We start from the raw sequence: 20,591 nt of genomic DNA on the forward strand, positions 1-20,591 counted from the left end.
AAATCCAGAATAAACCCTCAGAGTCTGAGTGAGGATTAATCTGGCAGGGGCTTACCCACCTTTGGTACCGAAGAGTGTGCCCTGAGGCATGAGGAGAGGGTGAACGGGGGTCTCCTCTGTCTGCCGTTGGCAGCTAACGTTACTTCTGTCAGCATGGCTTCACAATTCTACAGTCACTGAAGCCACCGAGGTACTTTCCGTGATAAAAAGTTAAAGAAAAACACTTTGTTTTGCCACAGATGGCGTCAGGAAAAAACTCCTGGCTGCATACTGAACAGACTGTATTTCCACATCCTTTCAGCACAGACGTTCTTGAGAAAATGAAAGGGAGAGAGTTGTGGCGTTGGACTTTAATCGATTGCACTCTACCTGAGGTGTCAGATTACAGCTGCATTAACAGTAACAGCACTACCTCAGCTGCCGGGTGCCTCCCTCTGAAACTACGTTCAATCCAAGAGAAGTCAATTTCCTCACCGTGGAAAGCACAGAGGGAAATTTAGAAGGTCTGTTGACAGACGATTTCAGGGCATTTGTTTATCCTTTAAACACATCTTTCCCGTCTTTCCCTTAACCTACTTATTAGGGTAAGAGAAAAACACCCTGCTCTACCTGTCCTACCACTGCAAACACAATCTCAAGACAAGGGGAGATCTTTCATAAGAGGTGAAGGAAAGTGGAAGATGAGAAGATTAGTATGATTTCCCTTCTTACCAAAGCAGTGATATCCCTGGAAAACTGCAGTCCACAGGTTAGATAAATGGAAGCAGAGAGAGAAAAAAGGAAATAAAGAGAGTAAACAGGTAAGAATAAAGAGATAAAGAGGTACCAACGATAGACTTCGGCAAAAGCTAAAAATACATCTCGCTGTAGGAAGGCTGAACAGAGGCATCACGGTCAGTCAAAGTGGAAAAATAAGAATTGAAAAGAGCGCAGCTGCCCATTTGGTGTTCGTCTTAGACCTGAATACCTTCCTGAGCCTCGTTGTTTGTCCCCATTATTTCGTCCCCTCACCTTCCTCCGCCTCCACCACACAGCACAGTCGCTGTCAGAACACACTGGCAAATATATTCTGCTGGCTTTTTCTCCTTCTACATACTCTGCATTTCTTCCCTTTGCTCTGTCACTCTCACCTGCTCACTGTGGTAACGCCCCTCCCTTGCCCTTCCTCGCCGGCTCCTGGAGCATTTCGTCGCCCTTGTGTGTTACACTCTCTCCACACTTGCCTCTTTCCTCGTCTTCCCTCTGATCTGTCAGATGCTGCACTGTCAGATTTTTTTTTTTTTTTTTTTTTTGCTCTTTTGGGTGAGCACCCTTACTTGCCTGATCTGCACCAGCTTCCGCCTTGTAAACAGAGCACTGAGGGGAGTCAGCTGACTGCAGCTGCACTCCCTCCGGTTAGGACTCAGTATCTCCCAAAACATATTTACTGGTACTTGTGTTGCCGCTTCAAGCTCCTTTTATCTTATGGAAACAATATTAGATCGAGTCTTCTCAATCTTGTCAATATGAGCTCCACATGAATACCAGAAATTTCATATATTTCCGTTTTATGGGATAGAATCTAATGCACAAGATCAAATATTAAATATGGAATGAGAACTATGAGCTTGTTTATTCACATTTCACTTTTATGTGGGGGCTCATTCTAGATTTTAAATAGGTCAGATTGTTGTGAACTGTACATTAAAATGGTGAAATTAACTCTGATTGTTGTTTTCCTCCATGAGGAGAAACAGCTAATTGCTTCCTTTGAATCCCTTGTGAGCTCTGATTCATTCCAAAAGGCCAAAAGCAACTTTCTGTGGCTTTTTGGTGAGCTGAGGCCAAACTAACAAGCTATGTGAGGAATTTAGCAACACGGTGGGATCTGACTCAGCTCTCTGCTTCAACGGTGATTTTCCCAAGCAGAGGTGAGAAACGTGTGGCGACTGGTTTGACACGGCTTTGCAATGTTATCGTCTGAGGTGCTCTGGACCCTGACTGATGCCGTATGCTGGTTGTTTGCGTCACTGAGCTCCTCAGGCTGATCGGTATAAACTCGCGGAGCTGCGGCACGAAACCCGGCTAGGCGGCGTTCCTATTTGCTGGTTTTACTCCTGGCTTTTTGAAAACTAGCCCACCCACATGGGACAATCAATACAAGCTTTAAGTATAAGAACAACCCTTAAGAAACATTGCATAGAGTGGGTGGTTAAACATTGACTCAACACTGGAATGATTACTAGAGTTCCTCCACAGTGGATTAATCATGTGACTACAAACTGCAGCCTGTAAATCCCTGCTAGTCTTGACTAGCTAGCCATAATCAGACGTTAACGACACATTTTTCTCATCATAAGATGTTTTCTCCTGATGCTCAAATTGATGTAAATATTTGTTTTATTTAAAAACGTAAATAAAATAATAAATTATGGTGTAATTGTCATTAATACTGTACTGTGGCGCCATATGACATCTGAGGTCATCATACTTGGTAAACCCTAACACAACCCTAACCCTTTCATTTGGAGAAAGGTAAAACAGACTCTTTTAGATAAAAATGTGAATAGTTTTTGACGTGTGCCAGTCAGAATGATTATTTTAGTTGTTTATTGATTGCAAAGACTAGCAGAATATTTTAATGAAAACAAAACTTGTGTATTCTGTTTGCCTGGGTTATGCATGATTTGCATCTATGCTGAATCCATGTAGAGGCCACCAAGTAACCTATGCAAGTGGCCAGTGCTGTTGCCAGCATTGTGCCACCAACACACTAGTTGGTTCTGGAGTTTCTCTATTTGAATGGATCCATTGTATTCCAGTCAAGGTGAAAAATGAAGATAAACCGATGATGGTACTGAACAGGCCAATCACAGTCTTTACAGGCTGCACTGATGCAGCGCAGTTAGTTTCTAAGAGTCACGGCGTCGGGTTTCAGAAGGGTTTGTGGTCACAGCGTACCTCCGGCATAGATTTAACTCAGAAGCTTAGATCCCACTTTAGAGTCACAGACCTCAGAGGGTTAGGCAAAACAGCATAATTTGCAGCCAGTAACACAAGTTGTCTGCTTTGGAGTCTGGACACCAAACTGACAATTTAAAGCAACTGTTTGGCTACATGGCAAGCATCTGTGGAGCTGCTGCAAGAAAAATCTGACAAGTAAAGTTTTCTCTGGCTCCAGCTGCACAGTGGAGAGCCACAGAAAATGAATCTAAAAGCAAACTTCAAAAATGATCTTGTCTGTAGCCAGCATTTTGAAAGGGATGATGAATGTGACTATTGTTGGATAAAAAAATTCCTTACTGAGTCATATTTGTTCATTGAGCCGGGAAACCAGGTGCAACCAAGGTAATGCTTTTGTATATTGCTACACAGGTTAGCTGACTATACGTTACTGTATATACCCGACTGTTTGACACAATCACAAGCAAAACAGTGACAGCGAACAAAGTAAAATACTGTAAAGTATCTCATTGAGTCTGGTTTGTTTGACACATCCAGAGCATTTTTCTTCAGCAGAACAAAGGTGATTATTTAATGTAATTTCAAAAGATTAACAGGTTAAGTTTTAGTATGCCTGCACACATACTGCACGATGGATGGAATGAAGAGACAGACATTTTAATGTCAACATAAGTGAAAATTAATTATAGCCATTCATAACCTAATCCTAGAGTCTTAAAAGCTGCTCTCCAGTTTTACAACTGGGGATTATCTCTTTAGATGTTTGTGCACTTGTGGTATTTACAGATAAACAAATGCTTACCAGCTGCAAAATGTCCTCATCCTTTGGCATCACACAGAGTTCCAGCAAGGCATCACTGATGGATGATAAACATAAGAGAGAGAGAAAGACAGAGAGAGAAACAGTTATAACATAGACCTCAAGGACGTGTGAACATTTCTCGTAAGAAATGGCCAGGTGACATATTAAAGGAAAAAAAAAACTTGACTCTTAACCACTGCAGTGACAGGGTTGGGTGTCTTTGTTATGCCATTGGGGGCATTTCAATGGCAAACTTTGGATTGTAATGTGATTGGTATCTTCTAGAATGAGAACCTGGGCCAGGCCACACCAGCAGGACATACATTAAAGGGCTGAATGACTAAAGTTTCAAAGCAAATGTTAAATGAGATCTCAACCCAACTGAACATCTCTGGGAGATGTTGGACTCATCAGATTAAGGTCTCGCCATGTCTGCATTAGAGATGGACCGATCCGATATTACGTATCGGTATCGGTCCGATACTGACCTAAATTACTGGATCGGATATCGGAGAAAAATAAAAAATTTAATCCGATCCATTAAATATCATGAAAGCACCTCACAAAACTTGCAACACGCCGTAACTCACCTCAGAACGTTAGCATGTCGGAGCAGTATGCATCAGGTGATAGAGCGGCTGTGGCATGCGGGACCTGTTGGTGGTCTGGATAGCATGTGGAGCTTCGCTAGCAACCCGGCATTTCATCTCCGACAAAGTTATCCCCGAGAGAAGTAAAGCAAGTGTGTAAGTCCATCTCTGAATGTTTGTAAAGCATTCCTGCGTTAAGCTTAACAAACGATATATGGAGCGACTGCTTCTTCTGGCTGCTACTTCAATCATGAAACTGCTTAACGATCAGCTGATCGGCTTTTCTGTCGCGAGTCCGTGTCTCTGGTTTGTTTTTGGCCCACTTTGCACCAGAAAGAGGAAACCATCGGCTGAACAACAGCAGCACGTTTAAGCTTGATAAGCTGTTGTTAGAATTTATTTATTATTACTTTCTACTCGAGGATCTTTTTCTAGTAGCTGACGGCTGGTAACTGTGCAGGGGCGGATCTAGCAAAGTTTAGCCAGGGGGGCCGATAGGGCATGAACAGGGAAAAGGGGGCACAAAGACATACTTTTCTTTCTTATTCTCATTTAAAATGTCTAGCTTTTAATAAATAATTATCCGAATCTTACACCCAAAGTTTTAATTTGATGTAAAATGAATAGAAGTCCATTACTGTATATAGTGACTATTAAGTCTAATATACCCTAGTAAGCTATAGTACTTTTTCCTTTGGGAAGGTACCATCTGTGCAGTCTGCAATTTTGTTGAAGAAAGATGTTGAATCTATTTAATATTTCTTGAAAAATAATTGATTTCTGTGCATTTTTTTTCACACTGCATCAAATTAAGGTTGATTACGTCAATTAAGCATCATGAGGTGGAGTGTGAGGGGTGGTTCCCTATTTTTTATTTATTTATTTTTGTTGTTGCTGGGAGTTGGAACCCTATTAGTTAGGTTGCTTAATATTTATGCTAAGTACTCTTTAAAATACCAGAATAGGGAGGATGGTGTAGGTTTAAGTTTATTAGATTGATCAGTATTGCTGAACTATGAAATATTTTTTTTTTGCATACAGGTATAACAGAATAGCTTTAGTGTAGTTGTTGTTTTAAACTTGAGTATGAACTTATACAAAATGCAGCAAGATATTTAAAAAAAAAAACAGTTTTGTTGATTAAAAAACATTATATCGGATTCATATCGGTATTGGCAGATATCCAAATTTATGATATCGGTATCGGTATCGGACATAAAAAAGTGGTATCGTGCCATCTCTAGTCTGCATGTGCTGATGCGTGGATGACTCAGGTCTGCTGTAGCTGTGCACAGTCACCAGAAGGAAGAGTCAAAAATATGAGGGCTACTCTTATTTGTGTTGTTATTTCTGAAGCAGGGATGTTAAACTCATTTCACTTTATGAGCCAAATACACCCCACTTTGATCTTAAGTTTATGTTAATTCAAATAAAATGTCTGGATTGGAGTCTTTTCTGGGCCACGGGCCTTATGTTTCACATTCCCGTTCTTCTTTTTTCTGGTTCACCTCCCGAGCTTGTTTGTACAACATTGTCCTTTTTTGTTTTTTCAAAGCACCACACTGAAAGTCCCTTTGACTAACAGAAAGTGTGCGTAAACGTCAAAGCATCTGCCGGGAAGCACTCATGGGCTTAGCTGGAAAGTGTCTCAAAGTGTGTGAGGCTGTTAAGCTGGGCACTGGGATTGGTCTATTAAGAATGACGTGAAACCGAATGTTAAAAACAACATGTGCTGCTATTTAGATTGTTTTTTCCACATTTCTTCCTCTCCCTGGTGAAGCCTGCTATCATTCTCTTTCCTGTTCCATTTCAAACATTCACCATTCTTGGGAGGACTGCATGCAAGTGTTTCTCCAAAGCATCTGCATATTACAGTCTTTCTCTCTCTAAGTGCAACCAAAAAGTCATGCAAGCAAACACAAATGCAGGGCCTCATATTCTGCATGAGGCAGCACTCTCCAAAATCATAACGGTGTTGCCACAGAGTAACAGAAACTGGCATTTTCCCAACTGTAGTTTGTTTACTTTGGTCTGAATCAGCTGATAAATTTGTAAAACTCTAGATGTTTCCCATTTTTTGGTTTCTTTTAATAACACTAACAATAAAAACTACGTGAGAATGTTGAGTCCGCTTATTGGCCACATGTGTCGGAGATGGGAGAAACAAAAATCAATCAATATGGAAGCGTACCTTGTTGCTTGTCTAAGCGAGCTCTTTAAATTTATGGCCAGTTGCCAAGGTTATCATACTCAGCATACTCGGGGCGATTACCTGGAGGACTACGTAACCCTGCGCTGACGGATGCTCCACGCCAGTCCGTTAATCACCTCTCTGTGGTAACTAGACTCCCGCGAAAGCGTTGCGCTAATGTTTTATTGGAACTGCGTTAAACCTGCCTTCTTGTGTTTAAGATTTCGATCCGGCATCCAGTGTCTGCCACCTGCCTGTCCTCCTGCTCGATTGGATCACCCGGTGCTTCATCTGGCCTCGTCACTAACTCCACGAATTCCCTTTTCACGGACCTTCCCACTTCCCTCCCGAGCCCCACGGTCCCACTCCGAGTGTAAGCCCGCTACTCTAACCTTGTCTTGTTGTGCTCCCCAGCTTCCCGGCTCACTAGTAATCTTCTCCCCTTTCTGTTGCAGCCTCCCACGGTCCCGATTCCGGCTTCCCCGTGTCATTTGTTTCCCCGGGTTTTTTAGTTCCTTATTTGCTCCTCTGGTTTTCCCGGGCCGCCTTTTGTTATTTACAGTAAAGTGTCCTTTCCTGCTAACACTTGAGTCTGCTTCTGGATCCTTTTGTGCACACGCACCTCGGTGCATGACGACAGGAAACATTTCACTTAGACTAGGTGGGCCAGACTGGGGTCAGATCACGTTTTCATCATAAATGGAGATCATGAAAAAGACTGTTTTTTGGTCCACAACACAGTGCCCCAATCAAAGTGCACCAAAGAGGATAAAAGAGTCAGACTTTGATTTATGCTAGTATTCTTTTGTCACGTCTCTGTACATCTTTTCACAGCTAAATGTAACACGTGGATGTGAAAGCATGTGGGCTTTCTCTGAGAAGGAAACTCTCTGCTAAAAAGGAACATGTTTCCCAACATCTCTAACTCCTTTCCCATCAATAAGCCACAAACATTTATGAAAGGATTAGATCTTGTGAGTCATTCAGGCTTTTTGTTTTCCCTCAAAATGAATCATTAACTGAAACGTGCAATCTTACCTGTTCTGGATCAAGGCTATGACTTGAGAGTATGTCTTCCCAATGATGCTCTCTCCATTCACCTTCACTATCCGATCCCCTGGGCAGAAAAGAAAAAGAATAGATGAAAGAGCAGCACGTGTTTGTGCTCTGAAAAATGATCTGAAATCACAGTCAACGTGATTATTGACTGAAGAAACCACGATGGAGTGACTCCTTCCAGCACAAACACACATTTGTGTTCAGATCAAAGGAGAATCGTAATACCAGCGCATGTTTATGTATGTAAAAACCCCATGTTAGGACCTATCTCCAAGTTTTCTGAAGATGGCCATCATACAGGAAGAGAGGGGAGGTGAGTTTAGGAGTGAAACTAAATAATTGTGGGAAAATACCACTTGCTTGTCCCAGGAGGAGAGCGAACAGATAAAGGCAGGCAGCTTTAGACGGCTTGTCTGGACCGCTTTACATTTCCTGTAAAACAACGTGCTAACCTGGCAGTAATTCTGGCAGCAGTAAGCCATCACCTAAATTCCAGGGAAACTGTAAAGAGCAGGAGCTGATCCATGCTTTCACCAAAAAGGGGATATTTTTATGTTCGCTGATTAAAATTAGAACTGATTCCTGTTTTGATAAGACAAGAAAAAAAGTGGGAGATGTACAAAGACAAATTTAAGGAGAGGTCAGAATAACAGCGTGCATATTACACTTTGCTCAACCCCCCACGAAGGAGCCATCTGTTATTTTGTAACCTCATATCTGTTTTGCCTGGCAGTTTACAAGGAAGTGAGTTACCTACAGTACAGACGTGAAGAAATCTTGGCATAGAAAAGCACTTTGAGGTCAGATATGAGACAGGCAGAGTTAATCAGATCTGCCGGTTATTACACTGTGTGTGTGTTAATGTGACTGTGTGTGTGTGTGTGTGTGTTTTTGTGTGTACCTGTACAGAGTCCAGCTCCGTGGGCGGGACCTCCCTCCTTCACTTGCTTGACGAAAATCGTGTCCATTGGCTCCAGACGATTCCTCTGTCTCCCTGGCAACCAGAGAGTGAGAGAGAGAGTGAGCACACATGCAGAATGGCGATTGGTCACACAGTTAGGAAAAGCAGCAGCAGTGGAGTCATAACTAGGCCAAATTGCATTGGGAGAATTTAACAGCTTCAATATTCTGCTGATGATGCTGATTATTGCATATTTCCCCTTTGAAGCCCTGAAATGATGTAAATGCACACAGTTTGTAGCAAAAACACGAAGTCCAAGGAAAGTATAGAAAAAGGAGAGTCTATAAATTTTAGACTGTTGATAGATGATGACTTGCAGAGTTTTTTTTCCTGTCTCAAAGAGTTATTTTTTGAAGGTGATTGTGTACATGAGTATGACTGCTACACATACACTTTATGGATAAATATACTGGGCCACCTGTACTGGGAGCTGCTAAGCTTGGGAAACTGATACTACAAAGGTTCTGGCAAACCGTTTTTGTGCTGATGTCAATGCCAGAGGAGGTTTGGAGCGCTACAGTTCAATTTATTTAGCAGCTTTTACACACTTTTAACACTCTGCGATTCCCGCTCTGCAACTTTATGCGGTCTGCCACTTCATGGCTGAGTTGCTGTGGTTCCTAAACACTTCCCCTTTGCAATAATACCACTTACAGTTGATGAATGAAAAGCTAGCGCAGAATACATTTCAAGAACTGACTTGTTGCAATGGTGGCATCCTGTTACAGCGCCACGCTCAAATTCAATGAGCTCTTTGGAGAAACCCATTCTTTCATGAATGTTTGTAAAGGCAGACTACATGACTGGGTGCTCGCTGCTATGGGACTGAAAATTCAAAAGTTTAAGATGTATACCCCAATATGTTCATATTGAGTATAGTTAGGGCAAAGGATAGTCTGTGCATTCTCCTGTTATTTGTGAGAATACCTACTTAGTAAAGATAACTTTACTCAGGAAAAACAGCTTACAAAAATAGAAAAAGAATCCAATGAATAAAGTTGGAAGGTTCAGTAGTGATAAAAATCACTTCCATCAGAACTAAATATTTGGAAAAATTTTCAGCCATTTTCATTTTTCCTCTTGTCCAAAGGAAACACCTGGGTTTTCAGTCAGTTTAAAGCAGCAGAGATTTATTTTGCTCTTTCTTTACTTTAAAAGTCGAAATGCAACAAAATAAGTGCTGTTAATATATAATCAAGTTGCCTGCTGTCACCAGATGTTGTATTTTGGGTGTTTTTCACTATCTTACTAAACATGCTGCAGCTAACAGTTAGTCAGCTGTTTGGTGAATGAGAAAAACCTTTCATTGTCATATGCACTGTCACAGAGGGTTTCAATTGTCCTTAAAGTCCAAGGTCAGATCTTTTGTTGTTTTTCTTATCAGTAATTCAAAAAACAAAAGGAAATGCATTGAATTAAATTAAAACAATGACAAACATATTACAAGCTAGGATTAAATAGCTAAAATGTTTGATATCTGCTCAGAAAATAGCCAAACAGGTTAATTTTATTACATTAGCTAACACTGAATGACGCCTTATTTTCAGTTCTGATCAGTGTTGCATTTTCAAACTTAACACACCGACTTCTTTAGCAGAGCTACACAGAAAAATATATTATTTCACATCTCAAAATGTCATCATCATAACATCCAAACACTGTGCATCAGTTCACATCCTTTCACTGGCTAAGGACAGCGAGGGGAGGTCACAGGATGCTGACATGGCTGCACGCGAACAAGCCACAAAGGAGGTCACTTTCATATGGCAGAGGGAAAGCTACCACAGCATGCCATGTGACGTACAGTGAGGCAGGCTAGTGGAGAAAACGTAGCTGATTAAGGATCAATACTATCATATTTCAAACATATTCAGACAGCATCTATCTAAAGGTATAGCCAGCAGTTATCCTTGTGTGTAATGAAGATAATAACTGTCTTTAACTGAGCCCATTAAGCCACAATCTCAGTTAACATCGGCTGCCTTTGAGAGCCCACGGGCTTTGCGGAAGTGCAACATCAGAGCATCCCCACTGTTCTTCCCTCAGGGAACACTGACGACCGTGCCCTGCTTTGAGTTCACACATGCATTTACTAGCCAGAGGTTACTCTGACAGTCGGTGTGTTTTAGAGCTCTGAACAGCTGGACCGGAGCAGATGTTGCTAAAGAAAAACTTCAAAGATGAGGAAACATTCACTGAGTTTACACATGTTGGTCTGGGATCCAACTTGTAACACTGTGTCCCTTTTTTCCTAAAATCATGACTACATCCAGACTGCATGCATTTAATGTCGAATTCCTCCTGGGAGGAACCACAGAAATGTTTCCAGAAGAGCCCGTTGTAATGCAAGTGTGTCACCTTAGTCGTCCTCTTTCCCTGCAAGCCAGCATGTTCAATGTTTATACCACTGCCTCCCTCCTGTGGCTGAATGTGTTACTGCAGGAAATTAACATCCATTATACTGGAGGTTTATAATATTTACTAAAAGGAACAGCATCTGCTGATAAATGTTGTCCCTTGTATGTTCTGATTTATTTAATCCTCACAATGACAATACCATTATCTCAACCATGTTAGTTCAGGAAGCTATAATGTCACAGATTTCATATGCAAGCTTTAGGTATACAAAAGTCAGTTTATTACTCTGATGTCAACATTAAATGCACTTCAGAGTTTGACTGAGAGCAGCTGCACGGTTGTTTCTGATCCAGCAGAAGGCAGCAGAGGCTGTAAAATGACTCATCACCCAGGTATAGCGTAAAACTGTTAAGAGCAGCTTTTCACTCTTCATGCTGATATGATGTCATTGAATTACCCGGTGACTAAACAGTTACCAAAACCTTTGCATGCTGACATTGTGGCTCTTCAGCACTCCAAAACAAGCGATGAAAGCTGCACTGATGCATTAGGGCGTGATGTTACAGGCACATTTAAGGACGTGACTGACCCATGCCGTAGCTACAGATGTCAACAAATACTCTCCCCTCCCTCCCCCCTCTCAGTGTGTGTACTAAGCAGGTTCCCCCTCTGCTATTAGCCAACCTCAGCAGGCTCCAGCTCTGCAGCAGAAATTGGATTGTGGAAGTTTCCATGCGCTGCAGCTGGATGAACGGGATTAAATATGGAAAGCTTTGGATAGATTTAATGCTCCCAACTGTCTTAAAGCAGAAACTATTATGTGGATTAATGAAATACATCAGTCCGCCTCAAAATGATTTCAGCTCATCTGAAACACAGATGGACAGCTGAATAACCGCAGTGATTTTTGGCGGGAAAATCTTTCACAAATAACACTTATGAACCAGCTTGCGTCACCCTTTTACGTCACAGTAAAAAGGCATATGACTAAAGCAAACTGTGGCAAAGAAAGCATGTGCAACCTGTAAGGTGCCAGCATAGGTATATACACTATAATGTCAAAGGTACTGAGCCACCTACACTCTACCACCTACCCATGATCTGTTCTACTATGGACACCCATGCCAAGAAGCTCCTGGCGTTCAGTTTTGTGCTGCCGGTAATGTCAGAGGAGTTACTGAGTCAGCAGAGCATTGGCAGTTTTTACACACTAGGCCTTTGCACTTGGTGACCTCGCTCTTTAACTTTACCTGGCCTGGCACTTCATAGCTGAGTTGCTGTGGTTTCTTAATACTTCCAGATTGCAATAATACCACTAACAGCTGATTGTGAAATATCTAAGAGGGAAAAACACACACTAACATACTTGATGCAACATTACCCACTGGTTCACAAAGGTTTGTAAAGGCAGACTGCTTTCATTTTATGCACCAAATGGACTGAAAACATTTAATATGTGTGGCCCAGTACATATAGAGTATATAAACCACAGACTGTATATAAAAGATGGGATTAGAAGCCATATCATCACCTATTAATTTCTATAATCCTAGATATAATCCTACATAGGTGGTTGGATTAAACTATAATTGAGTGAGATATCAAATCAGTCTGAATCCTAAAGCAGCCACGCTTTAAGATACTATATAACTGAAATGGTTGACCTGCTAAAAAGAAAAATACTACTTATAGACAAAAGATCTATAACAGGCAATAAACATGTTTATTTTATCTTTAAAAATGAGAATTTTACAGTTGACTCCGTGGTGGAGCCAGCCTCAAGCAGCCATTAGACGAAATGCCTTTAAAAATGACTTCAGGTATTCTGTTTATCCATGTAAAGGCAAGGGAAAACATCGAATGGGATGAGCTCATTTGCTTGAAAAAAGGTCCTTAAATGACTAATCCATTACTAACATATTATTATTTTGACTTGTTTAGAGAAGCAATTCTTTCAGATGTACTTTTGGTTCCACAAATGTAAAACTGAAACGCAATGTTGACACATCTTAATCCATTCAAACCCGAGACAGCTTCTTATCAAGGCCTTTTGGCACTGTTCAAATAGTCTCCAAATACCAAATACCATGCATTTTTGTTCATTTCCTCCATAACTGAAACAAAGTCAGAGAGAAGAGGAAACCAGACATACGTGCATAGACATGCGTTCAGTCTGTTTTTTCTGTTGTTTTCAGTTTGAATCAGTTTTATCAGGTAATTCACTTGACTTTTTGAACCTAGATTTAAATGCTTAATGGATGCTGCAAATTAGCTCCAGCTAGATGCTTTGTATTCATTACGTCTGTATTACGGCTTGCACATATGCAGCAGTATTTATCTGTATTTCTTCCTTTGTATTTATGTTCCAATCTAGAATTTTACAGTCAAAGGCTTCAGCACTACTTCCTGACTTCAACAAGCTTGTGTCTGGCTCAGGTCCCTGGCTGCACAGCTGGGCCTGGTTGCGTGGGCCAGCTCCCCGCCCCCCCGTTGTTTTGGGTTAGATAATGTTATTCTACAGAGGGCTGGGCCCGCTGCCCACTCCCTGGATTAACCCTGGCGTAATGCCTCTCTGTCCATCTCGCTGTTCTCTACCACTTGTGTCACTCGTGCATTTGTAAGCATTTCAAATACTAATAAGAAGGTCTGTGCTGGAGTTTAGATGGTTATCTATGACAGGTCCGCTCCATTGGGGAAATATCAAAATGGGAGGTGCCTGACCCTGACACAAGGCAGTCCCCCCATAGTGCAGGAAGGTCAAAGCACAAGTACACTGCACATAAATCCATAAACTCTAACTTCCTCGAAAAGCAGAGCTTGTTTTAAGGCCAAACATGCGCTCAAAGAAACTGAATTGCTTCAAGGCAGAAGATCATGAAAATAAATACTGTAATTCTGCCCTTCCTTCTTCAGTTTCCATAAAGAAACAACGTACACAGTTCACACAAGCCAGTCCAAAGACAACTCTACTGTGAAAGCCTAAACTCTGCTGAAACACCTGTGTACCCGAGCCCCGACCTCTCTGAAACACTGAACAAACCCACATCCTTACAAACTGCATCAACAATGATGCGGCGACTTGTAGCTGCCGACATCAGACGGGCCAGTCTTATTTCACTAAACACTGGTTTTTGTTAACAGCCACACAGCTTTCTGACAGTAACATAAACACACGCTGGAGCAGGGCATGTCAATACATCTTGAAACCCCTGTCATCACCATTCGAGTTAACTCAGGAGTGAGTCAGCTGTGTTTGTGGCACCTCTACACAGGCCAGAGTGTTGCTGTATTTTTGAGGCCAGTGGTGAAAACTGTTAAGGTTTCGAATGTTGACTGAAGTTGTGGCTTGTCAGGAGCAAACAAGCTGTGATTGGTCAGCTTCTAATTCCAGTTACACAGAGTTAGAGTTGTTGTCATCAATGATGATGTCTCAAGATCAATTTCTACTTCTGCCTTTAATCCATGTAAATGCAAGTGTCTGACGCTGTTGCAAGTATTTATACTTGTATCCATACGCCTGAACTTTTATGCAATTTTGCCAAGACACTAGTTGGCGAAGGGAGTTTCTCTCTGTAAATCTAAAACGGAAAGTTTTCACATAAATATTAATCAAAACCTAAAATGTAGACATCTCAAAAGGGACCTACTGTATTTACTATATAAAAGTAATAACATTCTCTTCTGTTCATTTCACTGGAAATCTAATTTGTAATAAAGAAACTGCACCTCTTCAACATATGAATAATGAAGACTGACCACATGCTATTGGTTGAGCAAGAAAAACAGCATTTATGCGCCCTGAAGTACCATGTTTTCATCAAACAGATTCTAAAATACCTCAAATACAAATTCCTGGTAAATTTGGCCACCACATACAATGCTACTATTATTCACAATCCAAGTAATGATATCATCAACACAATATGTAGTAAGAAATGTAACCTAATATGTATGTGTAACACCCAGCAGGGCTGGATTCCTGCAGTTCCGGGATCATTAGAATATAAGTTACTTCCAGGACTCCAGCATTCCTAACCTGGGACACACGCCGAGGTAGAAACACATGCCTAACAGTACTGTGTGCATATGTCCACTCATCACATCAGATTTACACACAAACATGTCTGGTGTTTTTTCTCACCAGGGCAGGAAGGTGGTGGAGTACTTTCCATCACTTTTTTTCTAAGAATCACACATACCACAATCCACTGAGGGGAAAGCGGATATGTATTGACATTACACTGACATGCACAGCAAAAAGAAAAAAATCAGTATTTTGTTTTCTTTCTGTGAAACAAGCCAAACTATCCACCAGGGGAGTTCAAGTTCAAGTGAGGGAACAAGTGACAAACATCTGGAGGCACATGGGGTAATTTTAGTCTAAAATGTTGTCTCGGGTCTCTTGGAAAATGAGCTAAACCTGTCCCCTTAACACTGATTTTCCACTTGCAACTCAACAACAGTAACCAGGCCTGTCGAGCTTCTAATTACTTCACACATGTTGAAGCTGCATTCATGGGTCTGTACTGTGAATTATTGCTTTCGTTGCCTTTTCGTAACCAAAATACCAAATCAAATATCGAAGGAGTGGCAAAGCCCAAGAAATGTGCTATTCGCGTTGGCTGTTAATTGTTCTTTTTACATGAACGTGCAATTTTGTAGGTGGATTACGGTGTAATCTATGCTTGAGTCATTCAGTTTAATAATACTTTTTGTCCATTTAGGTGTAGTTAATTTTATCTTACCATCACAGCTTTATAATAACTGAAGCTGTTTTGAAATTCATCCACTTAGAATGAATTTCAAAACAGCTTCAGCTTTGAAATTCCTGCTCAGTGTCGTGCTCCTTTCAAACACATGCCAAGCAAACTGATCACACCGTGCACATTTTGTACAAAGGGCAGGTGTTACTCATGGAGCACCGTGACATCAAAACTACTGATTTACTTGTCATGTGGGTTGAAATGTGACATTTTCATATACTTTATTACCTCTTGAGGTGAGTTTGGCTGTAGTTACCAGTGTGAAATAGTTAGTAGTTTGTAAAATTCAGCTTTTAAAGTATCTTATTTAATTCTGTTTGTGAGGCAACCAATGTACTGATGTTTTTAAGGGGGTTTGTTTTGTTTTTGTATTTCCCTTTTCTGTGGATTTTTTTTTTCATTTGACTCAGAGCCATCTGGTCAGATGATTTTGCCTGGGTTGTTTAATGTTTGCATCACTTTTTACGCACAACGATGTAAGTAATGGGGGGATTTATATTTTTGCATTAAATCTAATCTTTCCTACATCACAACTTATGCCATAACCTATTGTGAATGTAGCATAATCTCATGTCACTTCAGCCTACAACAACTGTGATTGGCCAGTCTAGTTGCACTGGTGCATTTCCGGCTAGCTCTCCTTCTGCTGCCACTTTTCAAGCTGACTGAAAGAGAGAAGATCAACCTGATGAGCCAAACCTCATTGGCAACTTAAGTTGCAATGGCAAAGTTGCAGAGGAATGCTCGACATACCGCGCGCAAAGCTAAGGGTCTCCCACAAGCAAGGACCTTAGCCACGTGCGTACGCAATGTAGCAGGCTTTACATAGCTTCACCCAGAAGTCCTAAATAGGCTTAAGCAGCCATCAAGTGCATATTTAAGAGTTGTTTTTACAAAATACTGACTTTAGAACCAGTCAAACAAGAACATTTATAACTTCCCTCACTCACTATATCTGCAACCGACAATTGTTGTTTCAGGAAAAGTGATGTTTGCCAGGTAGAAGTGATTAGCCTGTAGACCAATTGCTCTGTGTGTTCTCTGTTGCAACAGAAAGCTAGACAGTCACAGCAAAGATCTATTTACAGTAGTATGTTGAATCGTTGCAGAGCTGACATAATGCAGTAAGTGATGTTCGTTGTTTGCATTTATAATTGAGCACTGGTGGGTCTGCATTGCTCTATCATCACAAGTGAAACCAGGCTGTTTATATTGGACCTGGACCTGATAAATCAGTTGGGGGAGTTGGCGTTGGGGGTGGGGTGATACTTCAGTACATGTATTTTCACAGCTAAGAAAACAACCAAACAGCATAAGTCCACACAGGCAGACTAATGGTTATTGCATTAGCACTGTGAACTAGCTAGATACAATTACAAAGCTTTGCATTTCAGTTTACAGAGGCTCTCCATGGGAGTCTTCAATAACATATTATGATGGATAAAAAATAAATTTGTGGCTGGCCAACAAACAACATTTTTAAGAATAAAGACTTACATTTAAATTTGTATTAAAAAAATAGAAACATTTCTGAAAGGTAAAAACAAATTCTTGAGACAAAAAGGCAAATTACAAGAAAATCTTGTTTTTAGAACCTTTTTTCCTATTAGATTTCCCAGCTTTTATACTCAAAATATCTAATATGTTCAACCATCGATCCAATCTCTTCTGGTTATCCAGTTCAGGGTTGTGAGGGGCTGGAGCCCTACCCTGGTGCAAGAGGTGAGGTACACCCTGGACAGCTCACCAGCCTGTCACAGGGCTAACACACACAGACAGGCAACCATTCATGTTCGACAATTAAGAATCATCCTGATAATTAATGTCACATTTTCAGTTTGAGTGGGTGTATGAGCTAAATAATACCGATAATATGTTAGATTTACCATTACTCATACATGCCTGTGGAGTCGGTGCAGAAAAACACTGATTGAGAGCTCAATGGGGTGAAAGAAGGACATGACAGGAAAACTATTTGTAAGAAACTAGAGTTGCAGAGGAAAGAAGTCACTATGGGAATTGAGAAAACAGAGAAAGAAAGGGAAAGACAGAGGGGGAGAAAGGGAAAGAGCAATCAAAAGAAAGGCAGTATGAGAAGCAAAAAGGGGGAGAAAAGATTAAACTTTGGATGTAGCTTTGTTAAAAAAGGTGGGGCATCAAAAAGCCCACTGGAGAATACAGGGGAATTCTGTTTGCTTGTGCTGCATTACATTCCCTCTGCAGAATTTATGGGAACAATCTGAAATTTGACTTTTAAAATAAAGCTGCAGAGAAAATAAAGCTGCAGAGAAAAGAGTTTCACATTGAATGAAAAACAAATATTTGAACAGATGGAGAAATTTTTGTGTTGCTTCTCTCGCTGCGTAGTTTCATAAGCATTGCACACTACGCCTCATTCAGATTTCACCCTTCAACAGCTCGCTAAAACACACAACTGAAGAGAAAAGACATACAGGAAAGGGAGAGACAGGCAGAAGAGGGAGGGAAGAAGAGAGGAAGTGAGATAGAGAGGACGATTTGGGATAACAGCCGCTTGGTATGTACACAACCGCTGTGAAGGGAAATAAACACATCCACATTTGAGACAGGCACAGTAAGGAATATCCATGTTGTTTTTATGTCTCTGTACGTCAGGGTTTACGTATCTCTAAATCTACATCAGCGTATGTTTCTGCTTTCTAGAAGTTTGAAGTGTTTCCAGCGGCAACACCCAGCTAGTCGACATGCGGTCAGCTCCCCCCCTCCCTCCTCCACTAAACACCAATAGACTCATCACACGCCCTGGCCCGGAATCAAGCAAATAAACTCCAGTGCAGCGCGATGGGGAGGCCGCAGTGAACCTCGCAGACCTGACTCGAGCTGAATGCAACTTTTTTTCATTCTATCTTTTTTTTTTTTTTCTCGAAACATTAAAACAACCAAGCACATGGGACGGATTATCTGTCTGGGTTTCACATGGTTTTTCGATGATGCTATGAGTGTTTTTGAGCGTATGTCGTTTGCTATGATAGTGATCAGTGGTTGTCACATAGCAACATCCACAATTTGAACACATCAGTGAGTAATAATTCCAAAGCCGAATGTTTAGAAGCATGTTTTTCCATAAAAAGTGACAAAAACATTAGTGTCCATTGTGCGTGGGAAGAAAACTTCTTTTTACAGGGAAAAAAAACCCCTAAACAAGCACCGAGTGCGCTACCACGTAATGGGAAATTCACAGAGAAACTCGCGGATTCTTCAACTGACCGCAGCACACCTGCACCAGGGTAAACCTCCGCCTACCCCAGTCCTGCTTTACAGGTGAAAATAGAGCAAAAGGACCGCTGAGTCTTTGACTTTATTTATTTTCTGCTGTGTTTTACTTGCATCTATTTGAAAGACTGAATGTAAACACAAAAAATATTTTATTTTATGTGCTGGAATGTGCAGAAAATAGGTTTAAATGTTAAACTAATTTATTCAAGTCAGAGAATGTTGCATATAATTACATTTTTGCTTGATGCATAAAGTTAAAAGATTAAAACTGATAAAACAAGTTTTTAAAAAAAGATACTTTTCCATTTGATTACATTTTGTATGATGGATTGTGCAGAAAAAGTAGAATTGGGCTGAAAGATCTATCGCTTTATCACCTATTCAGGTTGTAAATCGTGTTTTTAAAAAGTAACTAAGTAACTAAGTAATTAATTACTTTTGAAAATAAGTAATCAGTAAAGTAACAGGATTACTTTTTTGGGGAAGTAATCAGTAATTAGTTACTTGACCAACACTGCACCTAAGCTTTTCACAGAGGGAGAGATAGGGACCAACGAATTATTGATAGTGAGAGAGAAATCGTTAATTCTGGATAGCAATCGTTTAGTGCCGACCAGGAGAAGTTCTGATTTATTGCTGTTGAGTTTAAGGAAGTTGGAGGAGAACCAGGAATTGAGTTCAGCTAAGCAGAGGGTGAGGGAGGGTGGAGGAAGAGTAGAATCGGGTTTGGTAGAGAGGTAAAGCTGGGTGTCATCGGCATAGCAGTGGAACTGAATGTTATATTTACAAAAAATGTGTCCGAGTGGAAGAAGGTAAATCATGAAAAGGAGGGGCCCGAGGACAGATCCCTGGGGCACCCCAGTAGATAAAGGAGAAGGCTGAGAAGTGAAGGGTTTTAATTGAATGAACTGAGTGCGGTCAGACAGGTATGATTTAAACCAGGCTAATGGAGTATGAGAGAGACCAAGAGAAGCTAATCTGCTAAGAAGAATGGGATGAGATATGGTGTCAAAGGCTGCACTCAAGGAGAATAAGGATGGAGAGGAGACCAGAATCAGCTGCCATAAGAAGATCGTTTGTTATTTTTATAAGAGCAGTTTTAATCCCACAAGCCTACAGACTGGTTGGTGACAACCTGGTCGCTAGGGAAAAATGTATAATCTGGATGCTTCCTGGACCCTGTTGAAAACATTGCTGTGAGTGCTGCGAGAAATGATCAAGTGTGCCATGGAAGAGTATCTGGTTCCACCTGATTCGTATTCTAAGCGATTGGCGAGAGTAACGGGCAAAACAATTATATTGCCTTCCACTAGAGGGCAGTACAACTACCTGCTCTAATTAAATGGGTTGTCAACTGCCAGTAACACAGAAGAAGAGGAAGAAGAAATTACATAATAGTCATGCTTTTATGAGATGACACAGCGCATAATAGCAACAGATAAATATTTGAAATGAAAAAGTAGTCAATCTGGCCTGGGCCCTGGAGAAAATTCCCACCCAGATGAAGGCCCTAGCATGAGTAGTGGTCAGAAAAAAGCTCAAAAAGGTACCGCTGTCTGGTGCGTGGGTAAAATTATCAATATGCTTTTTGTGACATTTTTGTTTGGTAATTTTTCTAATGTGAAATATGTGCCGTGGCTCCAAAAGGTTGGGAACCACTGCATTAACC

The 20,591-nt window shown here is 40.9% G+C and overlaps 1 protein-coding gene across 8 annotated transcripts in view; it reads right to left on the bottom strand.

Moving 5' to 3' along the window:
• The window catches only part of arhgap21a (Rho GTPase activating protein 21a), a 100,867-nt gene that overhangs the window by 24,444 nt on the left and 55,832 nt on the right, over positions 1-20,591 (bottom strand). For 3 of the 8 annotated variants that reach the window (XM_080864904.1, XM_080864903.1, XM_080864901.1), the window contains 4 exons: positions 8,487-8,579; positions 7,565-7,643; positions 3,746-3,800; positions 712-735 (listed from right to left, as the gene is read on the bottom strand). In XM_080864904.1, the coding sequence (XP_080721030.1) occupies positions 712-735; positions 3,746-3,800; positions 7,565-7,643; positions 8,487-8,579 (251 nt within the window). The other 5 variants (XM_080864905.1, XM_080864902.1, XM_080864907.1 and 2 more) reach the window with 4 other exon arrangements.

Source organism: Rhamphochromis sp. 'chilingali' (assembly GCF_963969265.1).
Source record: "Rhamphochromis sp. 'chilingali' genome assembly, chromosome: 18".
Taxonomy (NCBI): domain Eukaryota; kingdom Metazoa; phylum Chordata; class Actinopteri; order Cichliformes; family Cichlidae; genus Rhamphochromis; species Rhamphochromis sp. 'chilingali'.